At 48.9% G+C, this 19,389-nt stretch overlaps 1 protein-coding gene across 1 annotated transcript in view; it reads left to right on the top strand.

The window, feature by feature from the left end:
* The window catches only part of RASGRP1 (RAS guanyl releasing protein 1), a 62,108-nt gene that overhangs the window by 23,548 nt on the left and 19,171 nt on the right, over window positions 1–19,389 (top strand). The window contains exons 3-6 of the mRNA XM_075532286.1: window positions 6,048–6,153; window positions 12,805–12,867; window positions 13,705–13,836; window positions 18,314–18,467. Coding sequence (XP_075388401.1) covers window positions 6,048–6,153; window positions 12,805–12,867; window positions 13,705–13,836; window positions 18,314–18,467 — 455 coding nt within the window. The remainder of the gene's footprint in view (window positions 1–6,047; window positions 6,154–12,804; window positions 12,868–13,704; window positions 13,837–18,313; window positions 18,468–19,389) is intronic.

The following is a 19,389-nucleotide window of genomic DNA, read 5'->3' as shown; positions in this document are numbered from 1 at the left end:
CATGAACAATTTTAACAGAAATAGAATGAAAAATTGCTACACAGAATCGTGAAGGAGCTATATCCTCTCATGGGGGCGCTGGGAAGGGGGAGGGTACATAGAGGCGCTGAATAGAAGATTGGGGTAGGAGCAGGCTGAAGTCATTCCCCTGGGAGATCTCAAGGTTCATAACATGTAGCTATTTCCAGCACGGAGTCTAACCATGGGAGACAGGTTGTTGGCTCCCAGAGGAGGGGCTGTCCGGAGACCCTGGGACATTTCTGTTTGTTCCGTGGGACAGACGGTCCACAGGTTGGATGGATCTTCGCCTGGTGTAACTTCTCTAGCTGCCTTTGTTGCTCTCCAATGCAAAAATGGACAGATTGTACTGCTCGAAGGTTCCAACCTGTTTTTTATTTTTAAAGACTCTCCCGGAAGTGTAAGGAAAGCCAGGCAGGAATGGAGGGGGGGGGAGGGGAATGACATATTGTTTTCCACTGCACATTTGATTTACTCAAATTTGTAGCAAGACACCCTACATTTCTCTGTGCCTGAAGAGGCGAACAAAATGAAATTATTCACTAGAGTAATTAAATCTGCTCACAGTGATTGTATCTAAATAAAACACAGCAGCGCCCTGGAAGTGGAGAGAGGCCCTTGGATCACCCACTTTGAGAACCTGGCTTTACAGGAGAGGCTGGCCCCTGAGGAGGAGCAAGCAGGTCGTCTGCAGGCCAGAGGATCTGGGGTGGGGGGTCAGGGGAACCCTGTGGGAGAGGGTACTATGTGAGCACCCGCCAGGCATTGTGCAGCTGAAGAAGAACTATAAAGGGGCGGGAAATGGCGTGCTGTCCCTCTCAGACAGAGGCGGGGGGGGGGTTCTCTCTGCTCTTTCCCTCACCCATTGCTCGGCCTCCCACCACTGAGTGAGTCCTCCCCCCGTCTGACCATTGGCCAGCTCTCACGTCCACAGAGTGCCTGCGAGCACTGAGCAGCCCCACCATGGGAAGGGCCCCTGAAGCAAGGTGCCAGGCGCCAGCAAAGTGTGAATCTGATGTGACCCTTGATGCAGCACCCTTGGTTCTTAGCTGGAGCAAGCTCGATCGACCAAGGCTTACGCAAGTTTTCAGCAATCACCAAAGAACAGAAGCTACTCTGCCAAATGGGCACTGGCTCCAACCCAGCACCCCAGGGGCCTGGTGGAGACCTGGAAGCTCTTCAGCTTTAGCCAACCCCTACCCCATCACTCGATCCTCGAACCTCCCATCCTGGCAGCTGGGTAGGAGGGAAGGGGCAGGGATGCTGGACTCCAGCAGATGAGAGACCACATCCTAGCTCCTCAGCCCATCCTGCTCAACTCTCATTGCCTCAGCTAGAGAGCGTGAGCAGTACGGACCTGGCAGGGTGGCGAGACGTAGAAATCATACTGTTCATGTGGTTTGCGCAGCCCTTGCTGTTTAACTGGCTTTAATAAACGACCGTGCTCTACCAGTTTTAATAATGATCCCTAAATGCCGCTCTCCAGCTGCCTCTTCAATGCGCCTGTGGCGAGAGTGCTTCCCTTTGGGGCCATCAACTCGAGTTCTGCCAGGAGGGACCCCCCACAGAGCAAGTCCAAACCTTTTCCCACAAATTACGCTTCAATTATCTGAGATATTGTAAGTGTCCCCTGAGCCTTTTCTTTTCCATTGTAAACCTTTTAGTCCCTTGAATTCGTTCATGACTTGATCTTTATTTCAGCCACAATCATCCCAAGCCCCTTGGCCTTACGTATGACTGTCCACGAGAAGATGCTAGCCACAGAGGAAAGAGGGGGTCATAAGTCTTAGGTCCAAGACGGACATGCCAAATAAGCCTAAGACCATGTCCATGATTCATCGGAACACTGGGATGCAGACTCAACACATTTTCGACAGTCTCTCGCTTATCACATAGTTTCACACAAGTGTTCCTTAAAAACACGTCTGTGAAGCTTATGACCTGGTCATAGGAGCTCCCTCCTGGCCGTGGAGAGCAGATTAGGTGACCCAGAGTGGAAGTTGGGAGATTAGGCCATGGCGTCCTGTACCAGCTACAATGACAAGTAAGGTGATGGCAAAGACAGAAAGATGGGCAGGCGTGAGAGAAACCGTAGAAGTAGAATCAAAACTTGCTGACGGGCTGGGTGTGGAAGAAAGTAAGTCAACAAGGGTGGCTCTCGTGGTTTCATGTGGGGAACTGAGAGGACGGCTCTTGCTGCCATTTCCTAAAGTGGGGAAGCCTGGCAGTGGGATGGGCCAGAGAGCTGGGGGAAAGGAGAAGCCAAGAGTTTTGTTTGTATACGTGAAATGTAAACATGCCTGTTTGGAATGCCACTTAGACATCTAACTGGATATAGTAAGGACACCGCTGGACATGTTAATCAAGCTGGTACGCGGGGCTGAAAATAGAAGCTTAACAGCGGTCAGCATCTCCATAGTATTTTAACCAGTGGCCTGGATGAGCTCACGGAGGATGTTGAACGAAAGAGGTGCAACGAGGGCTAAGCCATGGAGAACTCTGACAAGTAACATCTTAGCAGAGCGAGCGGAGACAGAAGGAAAGCAGGAGGGACCGGGGGCAGGCAGTGTCCTGGGAGCCAAGGGAAGAAATTGTTCCAGAAGGGAAAGGGAGGGGGCTGGTGGAGGGGAGGGGAGGGAGGAACGGAGGGGAAGGGGGAGAGAGAGGAGGATGTTGGGCTGATGCCATTTTCATGAAGATGCGAACATGGGGTGGGGGGTCTTGACTTTGGCAGTTTAGAGCTATTTGAAGACCTTGAAAATTAAAGATGGAATAAAATGTTGGGGACAGAAGTCAATGACTGAAAAGTCGATGAGAATTAAATCATTGACAATGAGATTTTGCTGGAAAGGGGAACAAATAGAGAACTAGAGAGAATTATTTTAATTTTTGGTGTTTTACTTTGGAGATTCTGGGGCATACTTAAATGCCAATGGAAGCAAATGTGCAGAGAGAGAATATGAGATTGGAAGGCAGAGAGTGGATGAATTCAGAATCCTGGCCCCTGGGATCTGGAGAGGATGTCTACTCCCATGAAGAGTCAAGAGTCTCAGAAACCCACAAGTCTACTCTGTGGGTCAATTCTACTCAGTCCTGTATGTCACCATGAGTTACAACTGGCTCCATGGAAGTAGTTTGGGGGTGTTTTGGTCCCTGGGAAAGCAGCAGACCTAGAACACAGGGAAGTATGGGCTCTGAAGAGCCTTCCATGGTAGGCAGGCCAGCAGAGAGAGGGTTGGTAGAATGAAATTGAGTTGGTAGATTTGGTGATGGGTGGGAGGCTAAGTGATACCGTACCATGAAGAAGGACTTTTGGTCATCGGCTACGCCTGAACCAAGATATCTAATCCAAGCCCAACTACACTAGGCTCATCATTTAGCCTTTCATGCACATATGTGGAACATAATAAAATGAATAGCCTTTTAAACATTTGTTTTATTTATTTTTTATTGAAAGGTCATTTTATTGGGGGCTCTTACAACTCTTGGTACAGTCCATACATCAATTAAATCAGGCATATTTGTACAAATGTTGCCATCATTCTTTCTAGATAATTACTTTCTGTTGAGTCCTTAGTATCAGCTCCTCCTTTATCCCCTTCCCTCCCTGCCTCCACCCTCGTGACCCCTTGATAGATTATAAAGTATTATTTTCATATTAACATTTAGTTTAAAGTGCAATACAGATGACTTGTGTTTTATCGACTGTGCAAAAACTGTGTGCACTGTAGTAAACTAGAGATAACCTTGAGAAGAATGGGAATTCCAGACCACGTGGGCTCATGAGGAACTTGTACATGGATCAAGAACAAGGAAATACTGCATGGTTTAAAATCATGAAAGGTGTATGTCAAGGTTGTAGCTCACCAGACTTGTTCAACCTGTATGTACAACAAAAATATAAGCCAGAGAAGTTGGCTTATATGAAGAAGAAAGTAGTATCGCAAAGGCTTATTAGCAACCTGTGGTATATAGGTGACACAGCCTTGTTTGCTGAAAGTGAGGAAGACTTGAAGCACTTCCGGGTGAAGATCAAGGATTACAGCCTTCAGTGTGGATCCATGACTTCTTGATTCAGTGTCAAGAGGACCAAAATTCTCACAGCTGACCCAATAGGTAACTTCAGGATAATGGAGAAAAGATAGAAGTTGTCAAGAATTTTGTCTTACTTGGATCCATAATCAATGCTCAAGGAAGTAGCAGTCAAGAGCTAAACAACTCATTGCATGAGGTAAGTTTGTTGCACAAGGCCTCGTTAGAGGATTGAAAAGCAAGGATGTTACTTTGAGGATGAGGATGCATGGGGCTTACCTGCGCCATGGTATTTTCCATTCCTTCACATGCATGTGAGAGTTGGGCATTGAGTAAGGAGTCCGAAGAAGAACCGATGCACTTGAACTGTGGTGCTGGCGAAGAACATTGAAAGCACCACGGACTGCTAAAAGGACAAACCACACGGTCTTGAAAGAAGTAAGGCCGGAGTGCTTCTTAGAAGCAAGATGGCAAGACTTAGTTCTGACATACTTTCTTTTTTTACATTTTATTAGGGGCTCATACAACTCTAATCACAATCCATACATATACATACATCAATTGTATAAAGCACATCCGTACATTCTTTGCCTTAATCATTTTCAAAGCATTTACTCTCCACTTAAGCCCTTTGCATCAGGTCCTCTTTTTTTTTCCCCCTTCTTCCCCATACTTTCAACATGTCATCAGGAGAGACCAGTCCCTGGAAAAGGACTCCATGCTTGGTAAAGTTGAGGGGTAGGAAAACTTACAAAACTAATCACTGAGAATATCCGTCACAGGTTTGCCCAAATAATATATATCTTACTACAGATGAGTAGAGTAAATCAAGGGGATAAGTCTGACTTGAACCATTAAAACTTTGCCCTTTGATCCACACCCCACTCCCAATCTGGTGCACGCTGACCTGGTCTGGTTTTCAACATTTTCTGTATTTAGTTTTGTTTTGTTTTTGTTTGGTCGTATTAGGGTTTATCTCAGAGTTTTCATGTCATTGGCGGTCATCCTCTTGAAGTTGTGGTATATGTTTTTCTGTTTTTCGGTATATGAAATCCAGGATTGATGAACCTATAGGGGCAGCAAATAGAATAAGGGTTGGGGGAGGGGACAGCTGGGGGGAGGTGGCTGTAAACAGGAGACGATATCAATGAGTCCGGGAAGAAAAAGCATGATGGAGCCAGTTCAGCCAGTGGCCTTTCTTGCCATTAAGGTTGAAAAGAATTTAAGAACTTCTCCAGGGGCGCTCTTGATGCCCAAGGTCAGTATATGAAATGCATCCTATTGGATGCCTGCTGGGATTTACGAAACCTAGCTCACCACGCGCTCTGACGTGAGTCTGCCTGATTACTGGAACCCACCAACAAGTTTCAAATGTCACGTTTGCCCCCCAGTCTTCCTTCATTTCCAAGCAGAGTAATACGAGGAAGCTTCAACATGTTGGTGGAGAAAAAATGCAATTGAAGAAAACGGAACTTACCTATGAACGTGTAGAAGTCCCTGGTATTGTGCATGAAACGACAGAAGCTTACAAAGCAGGGCCACTCATTAACACGAGCCCCTTCCGAGGGCATGGGAAGGCCTCGAAATGTATTCATGCGCTCATGTGTTAAAACGTACACATGTAATTAACACTGGGGGCTGCGGTTCCCCAAATTATCTTTTTCACTCTGACATCAGGAGGTCACCCGCCACTCTCAGTTACATGAACGTTTAGCCCCACAACACCTGGGCCTGCAGCTGCTGTCCACAAAGACCCGGGGCCCTGCTGCCAGTTTCCTTCCTTTTCCGAGACGTGAGCCCCTCTGGGCGGGAGGTGGTGGTGGTGGCGGTCAGTGAGCACCACACTGGATATTCGGGGCAGGGGAGGGGAGGGGAGGGCAGAGCAGCAGAGGAGACAAACACAGCAGGGAGCGCTGGCTGGCGCAGAGGCGGCAAGTCCTGGACGGCTGGCTGTCAGGTGTCCCGCCTAACCCAGAGGCTGCTCTTTGTGTCTTCAGATGCAGATGGAAACCTGTGTCGAAGTAGCCAGCTGCTGCAAGTCATGCTGACCATGCACCGGATTCTCATCTCCTCGGCGGAGCTGCTGCAGAAAGTTATCGCCCTATATCCTTTCGCGTGGGGGGGGCGGGGCATCCCCAAGTGGCACCTTGTGGGCGAAGTCATTCAAAGGTTAGCTTGCCATCTGCGTCGCTGGCAAACTTCCTTGGCAGTTCGCTTCTCGTTTCATTAGTTGCCAGGAACCCTGAGTGGCAAATGGGTGCCTGGGTCCTTTCCAGAAATAAGAGGAGGAGGGGAGAGGAGGAGGGGAGGAGGGACCCGGGGCTCATGCACACGTCTTCTATTGGCGGTCGGACTGTTGCTGGTGCTAATTGTTCCAAAGAAATCAACATGGCAATGCCAGCTCCTGCAGCACCTGCTGCTGGCAAAGCTGTCTTTCCTGGCTGGGCATCCAGCTGTGTGTCCATCCTGCGCACACTGGTGAGGACCCAGGCATGACTCCAGGGGCAGCTTTGGCCCTGGCTCTCCTGCGCGGCTGCTCAAGCTTCCCGGGGTCTGGGGAACCTGTGTCCCGGGGTGCTGCTGGTGGAGACGGTGACAATGTGCCAAGCAAGCCCTGCCGGCTGCCCACCTTCTTGTGGGGTGTGAATGGCATAGCGGGGAAGAACGTGCCACCTGTCTTCTCCCTCTCCCTGATGACTGTCAGCCCAGGTCCTGAAGAGGAGACGGTTTAGCACCTGAGGCTCAGGGTCCCTGGTACTGAGTCATGACTGGTGGCTGTTCTAATCCTCTGCCACTCTCCCAAGGCCTCCTTGTCACCATCTGGAACTCCCAAACCCCGTAAAACCATCATCTCTTCTCTGAACCTCTTCTCTCCATCTGCTTACACATCCTTACTTCTCATCTCCAAGGACATTGCAGTAGGAAAGTCCGTGGAATCAGAGGCAGGTCATGATGGGAAGGCCTTCAAGCTTTGATCAAACCAGCTCCGAGGCTGCCTGTTATTGAGGGACTCCACGTACTGACGTTTCTAAACAGCGTCAGTGGTTAAATAGCCCTCCCTGGGGGGTGGGGATGATTTGTTGGCCTACATAGTAAATGATGCCTGAGATGGTCACCCTAGTCTCACTCCCCCCACCCCTCAGCAGTCCCCACACACTCTCCAATCATGGAGTCTCACTCCGCCAGCTTTCTCTTTGCTCCTACAGTTTTACATTTTGCCTCTGCAATAGTGAACGCCCCCTCCAAGCCCAAAACATATCCATGTCCCTCCCTCCAATGCTCGGGTGTCCCTCCCCTTCCTTCGTTGTGACAGGCAGAAATTCGACAGGCAAACTTCTTAAAAGAGTCTGTGCTTGCTGGCTCCAGGCCCTCACTGCCCACTCATTCCTGCCCTCCTCCGTGGCCCTCACATCCTCTGATATCACCAGCGATGTCCTAAGTGCCAGGCCAGCAGTTTGTGTCCGTCCTTGTTTAAGACAACCCCCTGCCTGTCCATGCTCCCTTCCAGGGTGCCAAACTAGCACTGCACCCTCAGTTCTCCGCTGGCCAGGCTGTCTCCAGCTTTCCAACTCGGGTCTTCTTTGAGCACCTCTTCAACTTGGGGATAATGTCCTCATTGCTTTCCCTCTCTTGCTTCCGTTAAGATTCCCCAGTTTCCTGTGCTTTCAAGTCTCTATTTCTGTGACTCAAGCTGCGTTGTCAAGGTCGAACTAACTTGCTGCTCTTCCACAGAAGTCTACTTCCACAAGCTCTGTCTTGTGCAGCACGCTCCGCTTGCCGCCGGGTTCAGTCATGACTTGCAGTGGCTTGGAGACAATGCTCATGATTAGGGGTCAGCACATCGTTGAAATGGAAGAGCCAATCCTGTCCCTCCCAAGAATTAAAAAATTATATATATAAACAAATGAAATCACCATTATCTGAGTGAGTGATAGCCTTTAACATTTTTTCATTTTACTTCAGAGCCACAAGTACATACCAAAAGAGCCACAGTTTCCTGACTCGTTCTTACTAGTCGAGTGAACGGGCTATACAATTCATGTGCGTGCGAAATGCTCCAACTACAGGTGTTCAGTTGGGACCGGTTCTTCTCTGCCATGCCCACAGGCAACCCTCTCTCTGGTCTGCTGACTAGCTTGTCCTCTGCCCTGCTCAGGCAATGCCACAAAACTCTTTTAGGGCCGCCAATAAATGTCCACAGGGCGTGCTACTCTGCTATGAGCTTCAACGCAAAGGTACTCAGCTCTATGGAGGCACTCAGCAAACCCAGCTCCCCCTATTAAGTACCCGGAGGTGTCCCACTCCATGAGCCAGCCTCCTTCCACAAAGCACTCAGCTTTTCCTTGCTCCTTAGGCTAGGAAGTCCACCACCCTGTCTCGTACTCTGGCCTCTGGCTGTGCTGCTGCTTCACCTCTGCTGCTCCTCTGATGGCAAAGCTGTCTCCTGGATCAGGGTCCAAAGCATGTGCTCCACTCCTGGCTCTTCTCGCTTCCTGGGAGTGAGTCGCCCCTCCCTGCTTCTAAGATGGTTCATTTTCTCCCCAGCTGGATGGCAATCGCCATGAACCCTGTTAGCAGTCGGTCACAACTGAATCCTCTCCGTGTGTCTGCCCACACCCCTGCTTTCTCTTACCCAGTCCAGCAGGAAAGGATGGCAGAGTGGAAGTTACAGAAACTGCCTAGGAGAGCCACGTGAAATAATCCTCTTCACTGCACTTATCCCGCAGACACTTAGTATGTTCAGAGCATAACTCATTAGCTCACCACCTCCCCACGTCCCAGCGACTGCCTCATTAATGCTGCCTGGTTTCATCTTCTTTCCGCGACCGAGAGTTCTGCCTGTATTTTCACCTTCCCTTTCAGACACCACGGCTCCTCCAGCTCCTAACAACCTTGTGGACAAGCCGTGCCCGATCTTGCTCACCGTCTCATCTCATGGCGAACGTCACTACCGCATTGATTCTGAGTCACGTTATCACTCAGATAATGGTGATTTCATTTGTATCTGGATCTAGATCTAGATATATAGATAACGTGAGTATAACTTCTTTTGTTGACAGTATAGCGCAGTGTGGTGGTGAGATGCCCTCTGGGGCTGCTCCCGGCTTACAGCACTGTGTACAGTGGAACGGAAACGCCACCCGGCTGTGGGAGGCCATCCTCATGAGCCTTGTCTCTGCGCCCTTTGTAGAGCCACTGTGCCAGTCTCATGGAGGCCCTTCGCTTCTGCTGACCCCCCCCAAGCGCGATGTCCTCCTGTAGGGACTGGGCGTTCCTTATGACAGATCCAAAGTCCATGAGACGGAGTCTCGCCATCACCTGGCTCTACTTCTTCCCGCGCAGACCTACCTTTCATCCTTCTGCCGTTCTGTGGCACATTCCGTGTGCTCCACCACAGGGTTTAATCAGTATACTTGACCTTAGGGTTTTCTCGTTGGTAGGGGTCAATGAATGTTGGATTACGATCGGGATGCTACTTTCTCTCTCCCAGAACTGTCATGCGAGGAAGGGACCTATGGCCCCTGCCCCTCCGCTTTGCCCAGATTCAGCAGCAGCTTGTGCTGTGAGAAGGGATTCTAAGACGGTAGTATGAACTGAGACTTCCTGTCATAAAAACCCAGGTTAAATATTGAAAGCAAAACCATTTTTTCTGCCATTCATGTTCTTGCTCTCTGGCCTGGTAGGAATAGAACAGATAGTTAAGGGCGCTCAGAAAGTTTCCTATTTTTCCATTCTTGAAAGAGAGAAATGAATGTAAAAGCCTGTTTTGAATAGTTCAGATGCCCATTAGGCACTCTCAGAGTCTGAGGTGTGGGGTGGGAGGCTTTCAGGAAGCAGTGACGTTTCCCCCAGATCAGATTGCGGCACCTCTGGTGACTCCCCCATTTCTAACTCACTCTGGAACATGGCTGCCTGTGTAATGGCTGAGAGGCTCTCATGTCCTCAGGAGGCTTCTGCCCTATAGCTTGAGTGACCCACACGCTCAGCACTCAGCTGTAGGATGGCGCTGGGCTTACCCAGGTGAGACTGCTCAAGACACGTGTGTTCATTATGTCTCCCCCCTTACACAGCAATGAAAGTCCCACACATACCGTAGATCAGATTGTGGGGATTTAGGCGCTGAGGGGCACTTGTATAGAATGTACCTGATACTGCAATCTTTTAGGGTTTAAGTGATGGGTTGCCTCAGTGGTCTGGTATCAAGAGATATAAAATCAGCTCATTCTTATTATTTACTTTCTACACCCAAGAAAGGCAGGCATCGGGACATTTAAATTTATGAAATTTGCCAGTTGTTGGGGCTTCACTTTGGTTTTATTAGTTGGGGCTTCATACGGATATCATTCCATATTTCAATCACGTCAAGTAGAATGGTACAATTGCTACCACAACCCATTTCCAATCTTTTCGACAGGGATTCCTTGACATCCACCTCCCTTTTATCCCACCCCCACCCCCACGCCACCACCACACTGTACCCACCTCCCCTGACACCCCTTAGTCTAATTGCTGTCCCTATAGGCTCATAACACAGCTTCAAGAGGGTGCCCTCCACTGACATAAGATGATGTCTCTTTTGTTCCGTTTTGGAGCTCTTAAGGACAGATTAGACAGTAAAATTATTCAAATCTTAATTATTAAATTAGAAATCATTAAGATGTCAAATTGTACAACCCTAGTTTTTCTCTGGGGCTTTTACGTTTAGTCTGCAAACCGCTCGTTACTCTTTCTGTAAGCCTCGCGTGTTTGAGAAGATTTTTAAGGGGCCTTGTAATATGCTTGGTTAATTTGAATAATGCTAATTAGTTAACTGTCTTCCTCGGTTTTAAAGCACAATTATGAAATTAGCATCACAGATTATTTTTAAGTGCTTCGATGCCTTGCTGAATTCTAAATAATGTTTATAATGCTAATAGGTTAAAGTCATACACAGCACTATGGACATGATCTTCGATGTCCCAAAGCTGTACATCCAGCTTAATAAGGCTTCCATTCAAAACCGCCCAGTTACATGCAGTCATCCAAGTGATCGTCCCAATGTGCTTTCAGATATCACAGGCATGTCACATTTCAAAATACACAAATTCCTTCCGAGTTAAAAAAAAAAATCAGGACTATGGGCCTGATTTTCGTTACTTTCCCAGATGAATTCTAAATTTTCCCAAAATATAAATGTGTGCAGAGCCCCTCTAAAGGATGCCCCTGGCATCCCTGGTGGTGACCCTGGCGGGAGAGACGGAGACCTGTCTTACAGTTACTGAGGTCTTGCTGTTATGAGCCGTGGGGGAGATGCTGACGCAGAGCCACCCCATGTGACCGAGGACAGTGGCCCCACACTGTTTGGGACTGGAATCCTTACTTGGGCAGATCGCCAGGCCTTCCTTCTGGGGAATGTCTGGTGGCTTCAGATGGCTAAGCTTTCCGTTAACTGGCCAGATGCTTAAGGGCTCAGCCTAAGACCCCTTTTACAGTATCAGGCCGCCTGGTGGGCGTAGGCTTGCGGAGTACACCGCCCCCCCCCCAACACCCCCCATCCCCCTCAGCCCGACTGGCTGCGGCAGATGGCAGGACCCGCCAGCTTCACCACTGGGTTGGAGTTCGCATGTCTTTGTCTCTTTCCGTGGACAGTAGCGTAGTGTAAGGTGGCAACCTGTCAGAGAAGGAAACCCCAAATATGTCCAGCAATAGGAAAGTGGTGAGACTGCACCCCGTCAAAGGCAGCAAGCGTGGGAGCCCTGGATAAACAAGGCAGCCCCATCGAGTGCCTCAGTGTCTCGAGAGACATGACCGTGACGGGATCTTCTCCTCCTGAGGAAGGGCACCATTCTCCTGCAGCGTTCAGAATCCGACAGACCCTGACTGGGATCGCCGACGGTAGGCGGGATTACTCAGAGGACTAACCCGAGGGAGGCAGTGGTCACAGCATGTGACTGCTGACCACAAGGTTGGGGTCTGGGCTCCCAGCCGCCAAGGCCCTAGGAGAAAGCGGTGGCAGTCTGCTCCACAGAGCACACAGCCCGGGCTGGGGCAGTTCTACTCTGCCCTATGGGGCTGCTACAGCTTCACTAGGATCGGACGCACCTCAGTGGCAGTGGGTTTCCTGTGGGTTTGTCTGACTTGCCGTCCCAGCTACAGAGCTCCCCTGTGGCTGTGTGTTCGTTTGCACGTTCTTGTTCCTGGTTACCATGACACTGTGTCTTCCTACCATACTCTCCGTCCACTTCTACTTTACCGCACACATTATTCCTCACTTACTGGAAGCATGACGAAGACCCTTGGAGGAGCTGGGGGCGGGGGGGTTTGCAGGGAGGGGGTGCACTGGGCTGCCAACTGCAAGGTTCAAGCCCACTAGCTCTCAGCAGGACAAAGATGAGGCCGTCTGCTCCCACCAAGAACTCTCGGGCACCATTGAAACCATGTGCTCTTGGCCTCCCTCATCCGGATGAAGGGTCTGTGTCTTTGTATGGTCTTTGCCTTTTTAAGACTTCATAAATGGTCTCCTTAAAGAGGAAGAAAAAAAATCTCCTTCCGTAGCCCATTTCAGCTTGGGCTAGACGCAGCCGTGTGGTCACCCTCCTGGGCGACAGTCACTCTGCGCTTGCTCGTTCACCCACAGTCAGAACTCACTCCCTGCGCCACACCTCACGGCCGGGGGCATCCCGGTGCCATGGCAGTACCTTCCTTCACGGGGGGGGGTTTAGCAGACACGTCCCGGGTTTCTGAGGCTGCCCTTTTCCTTAACCACAGCTCTACCTATAAGGACGCCTTGGCAAAGGATTCGCCGGGGCTTTGCCTGAAGATCTGCTACTTTGTAAGGTAACGTCTCTGCGTGTGCGTCTGAGGACTTGCAGACTGGGTGACTTGAGAAGCGGGGGCAAGGGGCGCTGGCTCCTTCCTGCCCCTCCCTGCCCACCGACAGGGTCCACAGACTGGAGAGGGCAATCTCTACGACCAGATAAGCCTCCGCAGAGGGAACACGTGTTGTTGTTCCTGGCGGGCCCTAGCTTATTATTTATGCTGAATGTTTTCTTTAGTCTCATGGCAGTTTTACATCAACACAGGCGGTGGTTGTGTTCTGACAGTTTTATAACATTTAAAAAAGCAATCGAGTTCATTGTAGGACATTTTGAAAATATATAAAGGACTTGAACATAATGACTAGTCCTCGACTGGCGGCCTAGAAGAAGCCGTTGGTGAAATGCTAGTGAATTTCCTTTCGTCTTCTTGAACGTAGTTGAAATCCAGAGGCATGCGTTTGCGTCCTATAATGTTCCCGTAATTAGCAACGGCCGCTCGTCAATAATGACTCTGTAAGTGATTTGCATGGCCCTACAAGGTTCCAACATAGGCTAAAGTACAGCTTCATTTTTCGATATTTGCTTGGTCTGTAGCTGTCTCCTCTGTATCCCTCATGCATATGGCTTTGCCCCATCTTTGTCACCGCGCCTTTCAGTACATCCGTATTATCTTCGCAAAGCACTTTGCATGTGGAGAAGACGGTCGGTGGGCAGTTTACTTCCCGAGCTGATTCAAGGAAATAAAAGAGCAAGCCGACCTCGCTGTCAGAATTTCCTCGGGGTAGCAGGTGCCCACCAGCGTAGGACTCTCTGACCTCCCTGTGGATTGTGTGTTGTGTTTCACTGCCTCCTGTAGGTACTGGATCACGGAATTCTGGGTCATGTTTAAAATGGATGCCAGCTTGGCCAGCACGGTGGAGGAGTTCCAGGAGCTGGTGAAAGCTAATGGTGAGGAGTTACACTGCCGCCTAATTGACACGACTCAAATGTGAGTGTCAAGGTTTGGACTCATCTTTCGAAAACGCCTCCCTTCTAGAATGCCGTCCAGGCTGCTTCAGCTGGGCTTCCCGCGCTCACGGGGCTGGCTGCTCACCTTCCCTCACCTGCGCGGGCCAAAGCAATGGGGAAAGCTGGGCATGTCAGAGGAGAGCCGAGGAGCCCCCCACGCGGTGTAACAGTGGATGACTCATATCCAAGAGCAGGGGGAAAGTCCCAGTCAAAGTGAAATTGGGGAGCAAGAGACTGACTAAAAGTTAGCCAGATCCGTAGAAACTCATGCTTCTTCCGCAGCAGGTGCCAACAGCCTCTGCCCCCATCTCACTCCCCACCCCCAGTTGTCAACAGGAGGGGCTGAGTGCAGGGCGACATGGGATGCCCAGTGGGGAGAGGTCTCGGGACTAGTGCAGATTATTCCTTGGATTTCTTATTTACAGGATTGATGTAGCCACTCTGGGGGAAGTCTCTCTCTCTCTCTCTCTCTCTCTCTCTCTCTCTCTCTCTCTCTCTCTCTGTGTGTGTGTGTGTGTGTGTGTGTGTGTGTGTGGCAGGGGGGGGGAAGGAGTTGAAGGCCAAGGTTTTCACATTGTGGGTGCTTTGCTTTGGAGTATGAAAGAGCTTTAGGATAAAGAATCCCAGAGACTGGAAAACAATATGGCAGTCTCTAAAACTGGGGACAGAAATACCAATTTGACCCAGCAATGCTTCTGTTGGGCATGTACCCCAACAAAAGAGGCAGGACAAGAACAGGTGCGTGCTATGCCATGTTTGGTGCAGTGGGGTTCACAGTAGCAAGAAGTGGCAACAGCCCAAGTGCCCATCAGTAGGAGAATGGGTAAAGAAACTCGGGGACATCTACACAATGGAAGGTGATGCGCCCCTAAAAACAGTGATGAAACCAGAGAACACCTCATGACATGGACAGACCTGCAAACCATTGTGCTGAGTGCATCCGTCGCTTACAAAAGGATAAATACTCTAGGAATCCATGACTACATGGATAAACACCAAGATGAAGGTGGCGGCTGCTCTCAGGTCATGTAATCGTCCTATCCAGGCTCCTAAGCAATGGGGTAGAGAGCCTGTCTGTCACACATTAACCATATAGCACCGCCTTTCTATGGATCTCTTTAAAACCATTTCAAGAGGCTGCCTCACCTCAGCTGGGGTCAGTTTCTCAAGATGGGAGGAAAGGGAGAAGACGATTCAATTGCTACTATACAACATGGTGCTAAGATCATCCCTACATCAACATACTTCTCCAAGAGTGCTAAGCGAATCTAATTGGAAATCCAGGTCAATAGGGGGAAGGAGGGCTTATATGTCTCAAAGAAGGTGATTACATTTAGGCTGGTGGTTAAACCAGGTGGAACCACCTCCCATCAGGGAAAACATGCTCACCAGTACTCATATAATCCCACGGGGAGAATATTGTCAGTACTGTGTTCCTCATTAGACAACTTTGAACTAGTTCCCATCTAGCCCGTGGTGACACAGGCCGTGTGCTATAGACTACCAGCACTCCCTACCCTGCCCTTCCCAAGCACACATCCTCCAAATAGGCCATAATCCTCCATAGGCCATACCAGAAGGATTCCTTCCGTGTGGAAACCCAGGATGTGAACGGAGCTTGACCTGAAACTCGCCCATAGCAAATTTAAGGAACCTGCCTACTCCCTTAGACAGACTGGCAGCTTAAACACCCTAGTGTGAGAAGTCAGATTACTGTCATCCCAAGGTTATGGACTCGGTGATCGCTGAACTTTTGTTCCGATCTCTTGCCCCTGGAGGGTGCTCAATGAATGTAACCCCAGACTGTCATATGTGTACTATCTTCATGCCCTCCTTTTGTTTGTCTGTTGTTGTTTTTTCATGACATGTGTTAGTCTGGAAGGCATGGTTCTACCTTTGTGAATGGGTGTTATTAAAAGTTTTGCCCTATCACCAACCCATTGTTTGTGTAAATTAATCTGCACAAGTCAACAGTGCATGTATCATGGTCAGAAGTCTTACATAATTTCCTTTTCTCAACAGTGTTTTAAATTCCATACTGTTGGCTAAATTAATGACACTCTCAACAGAATTACCTATGTCTCAAGGGGATAACTGATAATGTTCTCTATCATAAAATTATAACCACGTCTCGAAAGTGAAACCAGTGGCATGCGTAAACCATAGATAGCTGCATGGGTCTGGGGCTCCCACTTAATTCTAGCCCCAGTCTAAGAACAATGAGTTCTATGACATGGCCCTACTTGATACTTGCCTTCATGAAGAGATCATTGAAGACATGGGGCCTATAGCAAAGTGTGGTGAAGAAACCAGATGGTGCCCAGGTATTAGAAAGAATAGCATTTGGAGTCTTAAAGGTTGGTTTTAAAACAAGCAGCCATCTAGGTGATACGCCAACTCAGTCCAAATGAAAGAAGCACACCAACCTGTGTGATCCAAGGATTGCAAATAATAAAGTCCAAATCTGAAGGAGGGACTGGTGCCAGAGCTGACATTGTGAATGCCTGGTTTGCAGAGGTCTCTCGAGGACAGTGAACGCAGAAAGTCTACTTGCCGGCTCACACATGGTTTCAGCCTCCAGTGAGTCCCCTCTGACCACGGTCAAGGACTGCGACTCGCCTTGCTGTCACACAGAGAGAATTATGAACTTGATGTTGGCAGCTGTCGTTATGCTGAAACGATGATTTGATCCTCCTTTTGGCCTGTTTTAATGTTATTTCCATTTTTAATACTTTCTGCTTTCTTTTTGACTGAGGCTACGTTTGGTGTAGTCGTTGTTGGCTTCACTTGTGTTCTTGTTTGTTTCCTGTTTGTGTTTTGTCTGATTTTCTGTATGAAATCCAGGATAGGTAAAACTATAGAGACAATAACTGGATAAATAATTACCTTGGGTCATGACAGGGGAAAATGGGGGAGAAGGGGAGCTAAAAACGAGTATAAGAAAATGTTTTGAAATTCATTGTGATGATCACACAACTTTTCTTAATATGATTGAATGATTAAATTGTTATATGAAATTGTTTATTTAAAAAATCTTTGTTTTTAAAGAAATTCTGAGTTGGAATATATTCTAGAGTCTGCTTTGACATCCTGATTGGAAAACTGGGGCTTAGAGACAGACATCAGAACTCACGCAGGCTGCATGATACAGAGCCCCCCGTTTTCTCTGGCCCCCTCTGCCATATCCATGTAGAAATGCCTTCAAAACCACTTTCCGGGACCCCGGACAGATCTATTTATTGGCCTCTCTGTACTTCTCTGCTTACCGAAGTATACAAAAGTTAAAGAAATGCTTCAAAGTAGCAATTTCTTCTTTTAAAGATAGAAGAATTTAGGACTCCTCCTTGACTCACTATGTCCCAAACGAGCTTTTCCTCTGCCAGTATTTTCCAGAGTCTGTTCTTTAGGAATTCCTCTGTAGGCTATTGCCAGGACTGAGAATTTGAGAAGTGGCGAGTTAAATGTTCCTTTTGCCGTGCATCTCTGAGTCTCTAATGTGCTCATGGGTTTATGGGGCTACAGGACTTGTAATCTTCTCCAGACTCTTTTGTCCACAGACTTTCGTCCGGTGGTAGGTTCTTAGGAATTCCAATATGGGAAACACTGATCTGCCCCCTGCTGCCTCTCCAAACAGGGCTTCCTCTCCTTCCTCAGATCAGGAAGTCGTCAGAATATGAACGCCCCTTTATGAACGACTCCTGCTTATCCTGTAATGTTATGGAAACCTGTCCTCACTTGGAAATCACTGAGCGAACCCCATACTCCCAATACATGCCTCATCGTTTTCTCACTTCTGAACATAGTTTTTAAATCATTGAAAAGGCTCCAAGCCACATCTAAATACAAAACCAAATTCACTGCCACTGAATCAGTTCTGCAGGCTCTTTTGTGACCCTTGAGACACTTCATGCCCACGAATGCTTTCCATCTCCAGGGTGTAGTGTGAACCTGCAAAAGCCTGTTAGTGCATGCAGCCATCTGATGGGTGTGCAACTGCACCTACTTGAACTTTCTCCCAACCAGTACTAGGAGGCTGGTCCTCCATGTCCATCTCCTAAAAACTGCTCTAGGGCCCTGGCATTTCCAACTAGATAGAGTCGCCATCAGGACACCGGAATGCAGGAGCCCCTGCGAGAGCAGGTGTGCTTGGTGTGAGACAAGGAAATGGTGGCCACAGCCTGTGATTGTTTTTCCATGTCTTAAAGTAAACTCTCCCACTACCTGGCTCCCCACGGCACACTTGAAAGGAATATTGAACAGGAATTAGATTTCCTAGCTGCTGTCATATAAAACATTGATTTGGGGAAACCGTCGATGCCGTATTTTAACTAATGATTAAATTAACTAATGTTGCTTTATATATTCTTGTGAAAGACAATGGACTTATTTATTAAAAGCAAGTTTGGTCTTTATTTCCCTTTCATTTTCTTTCTCTCTTTTATGTTTGTCTACAAAAGCAATGCCCGGGACTGGTCCAGGAAACTTACTCAAAGGATAAAATCGAATACCAGCAAGAAACGCAAAGTCTCTCTACTCTTTGACCATCTGGAACCAGAAGAGTTGTCTGAGCACCTCACCTACCTTGAGTTCAAGTCCTTCCGAAGGATAGTTGTACGTACCTAAGGGGCAGGGGAAACGTCCATCAAGTCACTGCTGGCTCCTAGTAGCCCTGAAGGATAGGCTGGACGTGCCTGGGTTGGTTTGGGCTCCTGGAGCACGTATGGGAGCAGTAAGCCTCCTCCTGCTCTCAGCTGGTGGTTTCAAACTGCTCAGCGCCGAGGGGCTTATCCGGCAGACTGCTTGTAAGCTAGAGAATCCGTACTCTCCGAGTGGCTTTGGTCGCGTCGGTGGTGTCGCCCCCATCTCCCAGCCTCCAAGGCCACCCCACTCTACCTAAGCCTTCACCCCAGTTACAGCGCTCCCAGCACACGTACTGCCCTGCACGCAAGCATGCTTGTGCGCGCACACACTCCTCTCTGATGATCACTAAACTCCCTCTGGGAACTTTTTTTATAAAAAAAGAGAGAGAGGTTACGTCCTGTAAGAATATGAATGGATCCTTGGATAGGCTCTGAAAGGTTCCAGGAAGTCCCCAGGTGAGCAGGTGCACCTGGTTTAACCCGGAGTATACTGCAACTCTCAGTCGTGCGGCCAGCACAGCAGTCACCGGAGATCACTGAGATCAACCGCTGTGACTCCGACCTCCCTGATCGGATCACTAAGCAGGGCCAGTGTTCCTGGTGGCCGAGAGCAATAGGAAGGGAAGGGGATTCCACCTTATCAGAAACAGAAGCGCATACCAGTGCACCTCTTCCTCACTGGAAGCCTGGAAATGCCGCGTGTGATGGTTCTTGTGGAGAACTTGTCAATAAACTAGGCCCCTCATTCACCTCTGTGGTGTCCCCCAAATGACGTCCTTGTTCCTCTCAGTCCAACCACTGCCAACAGATAGGCTCTTCAGCTTTAATGGACTTGAGCCCAGGTGCATGGCTTACTCAGGTCAGAGACGGAGGGAACAAGGTAAGCCGGTGTT

The sequence above is a fragment of the Tenrec ecaudatus genome, chromosome 14 (genome assembly GCF_050624435.1).
Source record: "Tenrec ecaudatus isolate mTenEca1 chromosome 14, mTenEca1.hap1, whole genome shotgun sequence".
Taxonomy (NCBI): Eukaryota; Metazoa; Chordata; class Mammalia; order Afrosoricida; family Tenrecidae; genus Tenrec; species Tenrec ecaudatus.
This window is presented reverse-complemented; position numbering and strand designations above follow the sequence as displayed.